Source organism: Crocodylus porosus, unplaced genomic scaffold (genome assembly GCF_001723895.1).
Source record: "Crocodylus porosus isolate Cpor-Errol unplaced genomic scaffold, CroPor_comp1, whole genome shotgun sequence".
Classification (NCBI taxonomy): Eukaryota; Metazoa; Chordata; order Crocodylia; family Crocodylidae; genus Crocodylus; species Crocodylus porosus.
In genome coordinates, this window is record NW_017728924.1 from 15,384,556 (window position 1) to 15,395,396 (window position 10,841).

General features: G+C 41.0%; 1 protein-coding gene across 8 annotated transcripts in view; it reads right to left on the reverse strand.

The window, feature by feature from the left end:
* Positions 1–10,841, reverse strand: part of ALG13 (ALG13, UDP-N-acetylglucosaminyltransferase subunit) — a 38,433-nt gene that overhangs the window by 20,232 nt on the left and 7,360 nt on the right. For 7 of the 8 annotated variants that reach the window (XM_019540396.1, XM_019540395.1, XM_019540391.1 and 4 more), the window contains exons 5-14: positions 9,812–9,893; positions 9,346–9,526; positions 8,013–8,088; positions 7,020–7,128; positions 5,144–5,208; positions 3,966–4,066; positions 2,404–2,531; positions 1,439–1,673; positions 1,155–1,268; positions 789–945 (exon numbers count right to left, since the gene is read on the reverse strand). In XM_019540396.1, the coding sequence (XP_019395941.1) occupies positions 789–945; positions 1,155–1,268; positions 1,439–1,673; positions 2,404–2,531; positions 3,966–4,066; positions 5,144–5,208; positions 7,020–7,128; positions 8,013–8,088; positions 9,346–9,526; positions 9,812–9,893 (1,248 nt within the window). The remainder of the gene's footprint in view (positions 1–788; positions 946–1,154; positions 1,269–1,438; positions 1,674–2,403; positions 2,532–3,965; positions 4,067–5,143; positions 5,209–7,019; positions 7,129–8,012; positions 8,089–9,345; positions 9,527–9,811; positions 9,894–10,841) is intronic. The other variant, XM_019540392.1, reaches the window with a different exon arrangement.

Consider the following 10,841-nt stretch of genomic DNA (forward strand, 5'->3'; position numbering starts at 1 on the left):
TCATTGTATAGGAATGCTATGTGGGAGGTATTGAAGAATAAGCCAAATTTAGGAGTTTTTAGCTGTCCTTTTGCAGAGAAATAGGGTTTGTGCATAATACATTTTGATTAGGGCAATAACTTGCAACTAAGCAAGATGCTAAAAGGCAGGTATTGATGCAACAAATGCATGGTAAGGCTTAGGGCAGAAAGGTGAAAAATTCAAACAGACAAATTTAATCTGAATTAAGTCTCCCTACAGAATCCATGTTCATTTTCCTTAGCTATGAATCACAGCATGGCAACACACAGAGCATTCCCTTGCACATCTTTCAAAGATGAACAAAAGCTCAAAAAAAAACTTATTCCAAGGAACAGGAAATTACAAGTCCTGCTACACATTCAAATTAAAGCTGGATAGAAACCAGCTATATAAATTGTTACACAATTTTCAAGCATTAACTTTATAGCCAGTTGACTATTTTTATAGCAGGCTAGTCATTTCTCACGCAATAATTATTTTGCATGTGTGGCTGGTCTAAATTTATTATGTAAATAACTAGTTAATTGTTTAACAATTACTTCGACTAGTGGCCAGTCTTACTTTGCACATAAGGCTGGTCTAAGTTTATTGCATGATTAACCAGTTAATTGCATAATAAATGTAACATGCAATATGGGCCTACATGTTTGTTTAAAACAAAATAAAAACAACACAAAAAACTTACCTTGCATATTTGTACAAAATATGCTTTTACTTTAAAAACATTGGTCAAAATAAAAAAAGGAAGCCTCTAGTTCATGACTTACTGGTAAAGCAGGAAAAGCCGTTTCATCCCCTTCTTCAATTTCATAGAAAGTTATGGTTTCTTCCAAACCTTGAGGCTCTTCTCCATTCTCTGGTACAAATCCATACTGACATTCCTTATTTACACACTGCATCTGCCGGCGACTTCGACTGTATGAACTTCAGCAAAAGGAAGGAAGAAAAAAAGGACAAAGACAACAAAACTGGAGTTTCATCAAATTTCCAGCTTTCAATTTTAATTATGACAAATCTCAAAAATCTCTTATATTCAACACAATATACCCACCGATAATATGCCATTTCAAAGCTTATTTTCCCCCCCGGCTTCTAATACAATGTTTTGTAAAGAGGTTAATATATTCACTTACCGGGACCTGTAGGAGAAATTGTCATAACTCTGATAACATCTCTTTCCTGGACTGGGGTAGAATGCTATTTGAGGGCCAACCATGTTGTGCCTGTTTATAAATCGGGCAGATCCCCTAAGTTTAAAGGGTAAAAGGTGCAATTACCGGGAAGTGCCTACACATGCTCTCAGATAAAACTCACTTGTGTTAATCTTTAAGCATCTAAAAGTTAGCTAGGACTAAAAAGGGTGCAACTCCAAACAACAAATGGATGCTGATCTTCGACAGGCTCCAAGGCTTCCTACCTTGGCATTCCATAGCCCCTGCCATGCCTCTGAGGAGAAGTCTGCGGACGGTACTGTTCATACGGCGCCATGTTCCCAGGCTGGGAGCAGTGTATTGGAGAAGAGCGTCCTGAAGGAACACTGTGCTGCATCCTAGGTGGAAGAACTGGCTGGCCTCTACTGTAGGCCACAGCCATATACACTTCCTTTCCACGGACTTTCTTAAGCAACCTCTTCCGTGTCTTCATATCCATTTCTGCAATTTTAAGCAAAAATAGGACATAAAATTCTAAAGGTATCCTTCAGATTATAACTACTGCCACAGAATCCCTCGCGTGAAATTGTCTGCAACATTTGAACTAAAACATGGAAAAAAGAGTCATTCTACTATGAACCGTTCAACCAAAATACATGCATTTTGGCATATATTAAGGCCTTTATAAGTAGATTAACAAAATGTTAAACATGCTTCCTATGCATGGGATATCCTTCTAGGAAAGAGCTAGTCAAACTTATACCCTTAGCATTCAAATGGTTTCCTGAAGACCTCCTTCTCCAATAATGCACTAGATCATTACAAAACCCCTTTTTGACCCAGGAAGCTTAAATTATCTGGCTCTAGAATTGTACTGTTGTAGCCATTCCTCATTTCATGCCATTACTGACCATTTTTTTCCAGTCACATTAGCTAGGTTTGAGTCCAGGGGCTTGTTCCCACTCTCTCATCCTGAAGTGTTAAATTAACACTCAGGAATTTTATGTAGTAGTAAACTTAATAAATACTCTCAATTAAGTGCCCCACTCAAACATCCAGCAAAACCACAACTTTATTCATCCTCCCCCTAGAGAGATGTCACAATCATCTTGAAGTGTTTTATATTTTTAAAAAACTTTGAATTAAATTAATTTATTTTCAATATCTGAAGGCTGCTACTATTTATTATCACTCTCTTAAGAGGGAATCCTAGTAAAAACCATGTACAAACCTATTTCTGAGATGTATCCACCTGTTATTTTCTGATAGTTTCCTCCTTTTCTGCTGGGAACTACGTTCCATGCAGGGATAGGTGTCACTTGTGTCACTGGTTTTAAGCTTGCCAATGGAACAGTATGCCTATATAAAAGGCATTAGAGTAACCAGTCATAGAGAAACACTAACATACTGTAGAGTAACACTTATAGGACATCTAATTTCTTTAGGCAGAGCAAATCTGCCTGGATGAACAGATTTTCTCCAACTAAATTAGTATCTCTGCTTCCTTCTCTACGTGTTTTTTTTTTTCGCTTTTATCATTCAATGTTGATCCAAGGTTGGAAATCGGTGTTACCTTTGTTCTGTCATAACATTTTTCATGAAGGCCCAGAGGCCAAGCAAACAAACATGCATGCCCCTTACTGCACCACAAATGCCCAAAATGTGTGGCCTCAACTAAGTGGTGAAAGTTGGTGCCGCTTTTTTGCAGTAGATATCTTCAGAGCTCTGGCCAAATTTCAGAGGCCTAATTCTGGGCATCCTGGGTATTCCCACTGTTGTGGCATGCAGGATTTGGGCCCCTGAAGCCCAGGAGTGCCTGCCCAAGTTCCCCCATTTGCAGAGACATGCTCAGAGTTTTATCCCACAGGGCCCAATAGTGCAGAACAACAGACAAGGTCCATTTCATCCAGTGAAGCAAATCAGCTGTGCTGGACACATTCAGGCACAGCTAATCAAATTAATTTGGTGACATCCATTTATACCTCAGATCAGCTCAGCTTTCACAAAATAAGCTAGCTATTCAGGCCCAAACCAATCTTAATCTCTTTTAGGTTACCACACACTAAAACTTTGATCTCTTGCCCTTAGAACTTCTAAGTAAGGATCCCCACAAAAATCTTATCTCTATTCTGCACATGACACCATAGCACACATACTATCACTATAGACAGGTACACAACAAACATAACAAGGTAGCATTTTTGCAACATGCATAACACAAGATATTTATCTTAATTAAATAAATCTTAAGGTGTTTACAAAACCTCCCAAAGTATGGGAAGGAGAAAACACTGAACCAGGGTTGTCAGAACAAGTGTCAAATATGCTTTTAATTATTTAGCTGCAATTCAAGCCTCACACTGGAGGAGATTTAGAAAAATCTATGCAGAATGAATGTTTTATTATGAACTCAGCTCAAGCAGCAAGGTCTCTTCCGCTTTCCAGAAAAGGCAAGCAACACAGTGATTCTAATTAAGCATTACCATCAGATAATACCTGAAACATCAGTGTATGACAAGCCAAGCACCTGTCATTCCTCTGGATACTAGCAATAGAATGAAAGCTGAAGTCAAGATTTTGAACCAATTAAGGAGGCGAGGTTTCTGTCTCAGAGCCTGATTTTACATTCTAAAAAAAGAAACCAAAACCCAGTGTTTGGGTTTGTTCTGACAACCCCAATTTCAACCCTGGTCAGAGACAAGTGTACCCATGCACATGCATGGTTGGGCAGATGGTAAGGAGGTTCACAGCAAATAACAGGGGTGCCTTTAAGTGGTTTTTCCGATTGCTTACTTTTCTGCCAGCTCTTCAATGAACACAGTGACTGTGTTTCCATCCTGTCCAACTTCCTGGATATGAGCATTGTAATACTTACCTCCCGACTCCAAACGCACCTGAGGAGAAAGAGGCATAAGGAGGTGTCATGGGGCACTGTCAATAGAACTTGGGTTCCCCCAACAAACGCTAACAGAAGAATCTGTTTTTGTGCTGGTCAAACTCCACTGAGTTAGGCAAAGCGTTTTGGAATTCCCCAATGCAGCACTCCCTACTCATCCCAATATACACACAGGATGAGAGGGATAAGTGATCCAATGGATGAAAAAAAACAGCGCAGCACATCAGGAAATACAGTTTCCTGACAAAGTTTTCAAATGGCTTTATGGAATGTAAGTCAGACACCAGACAGAATAGCTTTTAAGAATGTGCAAAGAACAGAGTTGAGATGGAGAGTAGGGCGAGAGACGAAGCAAGGAAAAAAAAAAAAAACCTCATTCTTTTAGAAGCAGCACTACCTCAAACAGCAACTAATGCAAAATACTGAGAATCAAAGTAGAAGAAAGAACCAGGTCTTATTACTTAGAAACAGGTGAACTGGAAGCAAGTTGATCACCAACAAGAAAAGGTGCCACTTTGACACAAACTTGTTCACTCGAAAAGATTTTTAAAAATGATAAATTTGGAGAGGGACAACCTTCACACATCTCTTTTCTCCCACTTTTTGGAGACAAAGCATCTAGGCAAGCAGTTTCCTTTTGGCAGGTCTTGTTCCTCTCTTGCTACATCAGCACTCTGCCCTCCCCCTCCCATGTAATTAGACATTTGTTGCAATGCCATGGCCAGTCTGCAGGACCGGATTAGCTGATGGAACTCAGCACAGGCCTAATCAATGCGCAGGTGCCCCAGCTCCTCTGCATTTTAGAAGTTCAGTCTGGAACTCCTGTACCAGCATTTATAGCACTAGTCCCTGGTCAGATTCAAAGCTGCCTTTCCTTAGTACTATTTTCCATTATTTTTAGATTTTATATAAAAAGGTATAATTTAGAAAGTTAAGTATATTTAATAGGCATAATGAAAGAAGAAAATATATATATTTGAACACCCTGCAAGCTGATCATTTTAAGACTTAGAATATATTCTATTTCAAGCAACTTTAATAAGTCATCATAACTGAATCTGCTGTAAGTACTAACCTGACACTTGTCTCCTAAATAGTACTGTCTCCCAGCAAACACCATGAAATCAGTTTTTTGAAGTTCTAAAAAAATAAGATCAAAATTTTAAAAAGTTTTAAGCTACTGTTCTTTCTTCATTTAAACCTAACTTTATCCTAAAAGTTCAAGTTGGTCACAAGGTACCAAGTACTACAGGCCGAGTTCTCTCGTTTCCCTTAATGTCCCCATGTTTGATGGTACCGTGATCCCATCAAATCTCACAAAGCAAACATGGCCACCTCCAAGCTGCAAGAAGAGCACTGAGTTCAGTAAGCCCTTTCTTCCAACAATATGTAGCCAATACCCCAGCATGGCACTGGGAACTTTTGAGTGCAAAAACACAAAACACACTGACACTTATCATTAGAGCAGACAGCACCTTCTGTAAAGGGAAGGGGTGCAACTGGGCAACACCACCATCCCCTAAAGTCTCCCTTGCTGATGAACTTCAATAGACTGTTCTTCATTTTTGCCTTGGACTTCTGTAGAGCTTTGCTGCAGGCTGATACCTGGCTATTGTACTGTGTCCCCACCCCTCAGGGCAAATTTCAGTGGTAAGCAAAGTAACCCCTATTGTATGTTGTTTGGAATCCCTTAGCATGCAAGACAGACCCAAATGCCTCTATTCACTGTCTGAAAGAAAATGTTAGCCAGAAAAATAAAATCAGCTGACATCAGCCACATAGGATCCTGTGAAGTACAACAGCACCTCAGGTTGCGGGACTAAGTCAAATTTTCTTTGGTGTTCAAGCCTACAGAGACCTGGGGAAACATATGGCGGTTTGGAACACTTACCCAACACTCAACTTGACCCTTTGTTACATTACTCTGAAACCAGAAGCATTTATTAAAACAAGTACAAAAGCCTTACTGTAGACATGGCAACCAGAAGGTAAAAATAATTGAGATGCCATTTTAAATTTAATCACTACCTGCAAGTACAGTATTGCAAGCATGTTTGTGTTTGGCTTTCAATCCCAGCTCCTTCCATGCCATAATCTGATCTATTAAGAAATACATTGATTAAGAGCCTTAGTACCAGAGTTAGAAGTACTGCTTAGAGAGGAAATCAACGGACTGTAGGCTTGTGCAAATATGGAACTATTCTATTTGGATTTGGCCAATTCAGAGGACAGCAATTCAATTCAGGACAGTGATCTGAATCTCCGAATCAGTTTTGGAAGATTTGGCGCTGATTCAGACTGGCAGAGCGCGCCATGGGAGAATCCCCCAAGGCTGCCCTGCCCGGCCCCAGCCTCTGGCACTTAAAAAAAACAGACAAGAAAAAGCCCAGCATTTACCAGTGATTGGGGCCTCTGAGGGCTTGTGGCAGAGCACCCTGTGCAGTGGGGAAATCGCTCCCACCCGTGCGGCAACTGCCCCATGGCACGGGTGTAGTGTGGCTCGGCATGATGCCGTGTGCCGTCTGGGAGCTGCCCCCCTACCCCAGCTAGGCAGCTTGTCCCAGCCCCAATCCCTCCCTCCCCCAGATTTACCAGCAGGAGGCAGCTGCGTCAGCTGCTTGTTTAGTCTATGGCTGAATCTTTTCTGAATCGAATCAGAACTTTTACTTGGTCTCCCAATTCTATTCGGACTCCGAGATTTGGTCCCCAAATAGGGCCAAATCTCCTGTGAATCAAATCAGCTACCAAAGCTTCACGCAGCCCTAATAGCCTACACTGTCCACAAATGTTTACTAGAGTAGCCCATGTCCCTTAACAGTTTCTGGTGTGCATCTAAGTGCTCAAACCCCTGTCAGAAACTAATACGCATACATCTAGAAAGTAAACAATAAACTCTAGCAGCTTTTATTTTCTGCACGAAAATGTATAGCATATGAAGGTTTAGGGAGTACCTTTTCTGCTGTCCAACCAAACATCAAACTCTACATTTCGATAGATCTCAGGGTCCAGGGCTTTTAGCACTTTATAAGGAAAAGGCATCTTTGATGGATTTTCTGGAGGCTAAAACAGAGTTAAAATGGACTAAGATTAAAAGTGTCACATTTAAAACGCTTCCCTTCCCTGCCAAAGGTTTGAACTATTGTAACAGCCACACAAACTTTGTTTTACTGCCCCTTTCAGTTCCACTGCAAACAAACAAACAAACAAACAAACAAAAAACCCTTAAGCAGTTTGCTTCCAGTACAAAAATCTGAGAAGAATATGAACAAAACCTTCAGGTATTATGAATTCTGGCACTCAGTTCTGAGCAAAGGAATAAAAGCTATGTGAAAAGGCTAGCAACAGATTCTCTACCGATTTGCTTGATTTCAGACACAAGGCCACTTATGTAGGCAAAAGTGAAATTGCAACTAACTAGGGCCTGATTTTCAAAGACCACCCACAACTCTATTCAAAGGCAGTTAGAACTGCAGATATTTGGCACTGCTAAAAATATAAGGACTCTATAAAGCAGTGGATAGGCCTAGTTTGAACCACTTTAAAGCCCAGCTGAGGAGAGTCCTGTCTCTTCTCAAATAAAGGTTAATTAGATGGGTTTTTTGGAAAAAAAAAAATAGAATAAAAGAAATAATCAGTGAATATTTAGTCCCTGGAGTCCAGGTGGTTTTATTTTTCCCCATTTGCTTCCTTTAACATTAGCTAGAGAAGAACAAGAGAGCTTAGAAGTTTTTTGGGTTTTTTTAAATGGTAAGTCTCACTCAGTGAGTTTGACTGATAAAATGCCAGGTCAGAAAACAAAACATGTACGTAGAAGTTTGAGAAAACAAGGCATAAACGCCCAGTAATAGTGTTTGGAATGGGAAATACTGATTTGGCTATAATCAATGCATCAGGAGCATTACACCAACAAGAAAGAATAAAAGGATTCCTCCTTAATTGCCAACCTTTGCCTCTTCAGTGCCTTGTTTGTATTTATCTTCAGGCGAGTTGTCAGTATCATTGCCTTCCCAGTCTTCCACTCTAAGCAATTTAAAAATAGGATCATAAAGACGCAAGATTTCTGACCAGGACTCAGACCAAGTCCAGCTGATGAAACAAACCAACTAGAAGCACCATGGTGCCACCAAGTGGTACATTCTGATTTGCATCTTAACACATTATATTTCAGTCATGTCACAAGTGCACTTACGCATGTGAGCACTCATTCACTTGTTCTCAAAACCTTCCTTTTCTATGAAATTAGAATGAATTTTCCCTTCTCTGTGTAACAGCAACATTGTTTTAAGCATAAGGGAACAATAAATAGGATTCTATTCTGCAGAACCAAAAATATTACTTAAATTGTTATTCAGTCCACAGATGATTAGGATTTTGTGTTTTCATCTCAGTAAGGATTCCTTATTAAGCTTGGTTCTTTTCCAAGTGTTTAAGAACTTGCAAAACTATTAACTACCATAAGCTGGGTTCTTTGCAACACAAACTTTAATAAGGATGGCATAGCATACCTTGTATCTGCTCACCTGTGCAGCCTCATTAATGACTCCCAAACCAGGGACAAAGAAGTTAGAGCTGCATTGTTCACAATGCAGAATTTAGCCCTACATTTGGAACATAAATTTTAGTGATGGACAGGCAATAATAGAATCCAGTGCATCTCCTCATAGGAGTGATGGCTCTGTAGTACTGAGGGGATTTAGAAAATACATGGGTCGTATTTTTTCCAAGTAAGATTAATTAACACACAGGAACCATTTTTTTTGTAAATAAACATAAGTTCAAATTTTACTGTCAAAACTTCCCTATCACCAGTGGGTGATGTTTCTGTTCAACTGCATTACTAAACAACCAGGGCCGGATTAACCCTTTAGTGGGCCCTAGGCAAACAAACTCACAGGCCCCTAGCTGGTCGAGACCCCCTCCCCACCCGTGTGCTGCCGCCTGTGGAAGTGGTGCTCAGAGTCACGGCTAGGAAGCAGCTGCCACAGAAGCAAGGCTGGCAGAGGGAGGGGGAGGCAGACGGGGGGCATTTGTGCCACTGCCACGGGGTGGGGGTGGAGGGGGAGAAGGACCAGGGCCCCAGGCATGTGCTTAGTTTGCCTCTGCGTTAATCCAGCCCTGTTAACAACTGCAGGGACAGCACTGCCTCTTCCATAGCATGCTCGGATTCCAGCTTAATGCCACAAGTTTTGAAAAAGACTCAGGTTTTCCGTGTCATAGTTCAGAAGATACATTAGTAAGTTAGTCCCTCCACATTCTGTTTCACAAGTGAATTGTTACCTCTTTTCTGATGAGCTTTTGGAGGCCTTCTCAGGGAGGCAATCAAAGTTTGTATCCTCGCTTCCAACGGAGACACTGTTTCTGTTCTTCTTGGACCCACTTCGAAACATCTCCACTGCAGTTCTCAATTCTTCTTCATCCATGGCAAACACATCTTTGTACAGCATCTCATACAACACAGCTGGGCAAACAAGATGCACAATTCAAAAGGTCAATATAGTGCCAAATAAAAAGGAACAGCTGGAGTTTCATAGGTGATCTTCCAGTAGCAGATGTACTCATTACAGACTTATGAAACCCCAGTTATTTTAACCTCAATTAAAAATGACTGACGAGTTCTCCACTTCACTGGCCCCACACAATCCTCTCAAACAAAAAACCCAAAAAACAAAAAACAAAAACAAACAAAACTGTCAAGTGAAACTTCAAAATGCACAATACAATTCACAGAAAGAGTTTAATTTACCCTGGCAAACAGCAGCATCTGCCTGAAATTGTTTTGTATACACAGAGTCATAATGGCCATTGCCGGAACAACACAGCAAAATCTAGGAAGACAAAATAAGGCTTTAAGAAAGGAATATGAGAAAACTAAACTGTTTATCTGATGTTTTAATTCTAATATTTATTTATTCAAAAAACAAAACTTTAATTCCCTATGCAAACAATGGGTAAGCATTAGAAACTTTACCAGATTTAAGAAAAATATAACAAGCGTACAAATAAGTCTGTCAACCAATTCCATGCATATCCTGAAGTGTTAAACACCAAATAAGACAGCTTACTCCAAGTGCCTTTTGAACAAAAGGTGTCCTAGAAGGAGAAGCTGGCCATTAGATGCAGAATTCCCAAACTGTATGCATTATTGGCAGCATCAACCTTGTATTTTATGCTCGTATTCTGCATTCATGCCAAGTCTATGCTGAAAAGTTCTGTCAAGAGGAGTTGCTTTTTTGATATCAGTTTACATGCATCTACACACATCTGATGTAAGGTGGATAAAGATAGCCTATCATTCTAGGAAGGATGAGCCCAGGTTAGCCTACAGGCACTGCCACAATGCTAGTGTGCATCTCCACCAAACCACCAATGTCAACTAGAGGTGCATAGATACTGATCTGATATTGGACTGATGCACCGATAAAGAAAATCTGCTGCATCAGATATTGGCCCAATGGGGCTAATAAATGCCTGTGCTGCACACAGCTGCAGTGCACCACAGAGCAGAACTGGCAGCGTGGAAAGCTGCCTCCAGCTGGTAAGTCAGAAGAGGAGTGGGGAGGGCAGGCTGACGCCCCTGCAGTGAGGGAGGGAGGGAGGGGACAGATGCTGCCCAAGCTGGATGGGGGTGTGGAACAGAGGCACAGCTCGGGGGGGGGGAAGGGGAGGGACGGCAGCTCCCATTGCTGCTTGCACCCCAGGAGGGTGGGGGGAAAGGGTGCTGTGCCCCTTGAATCTGCACGGGGTGGGCGGCTGGCTACAGCTGGGGCTGCACA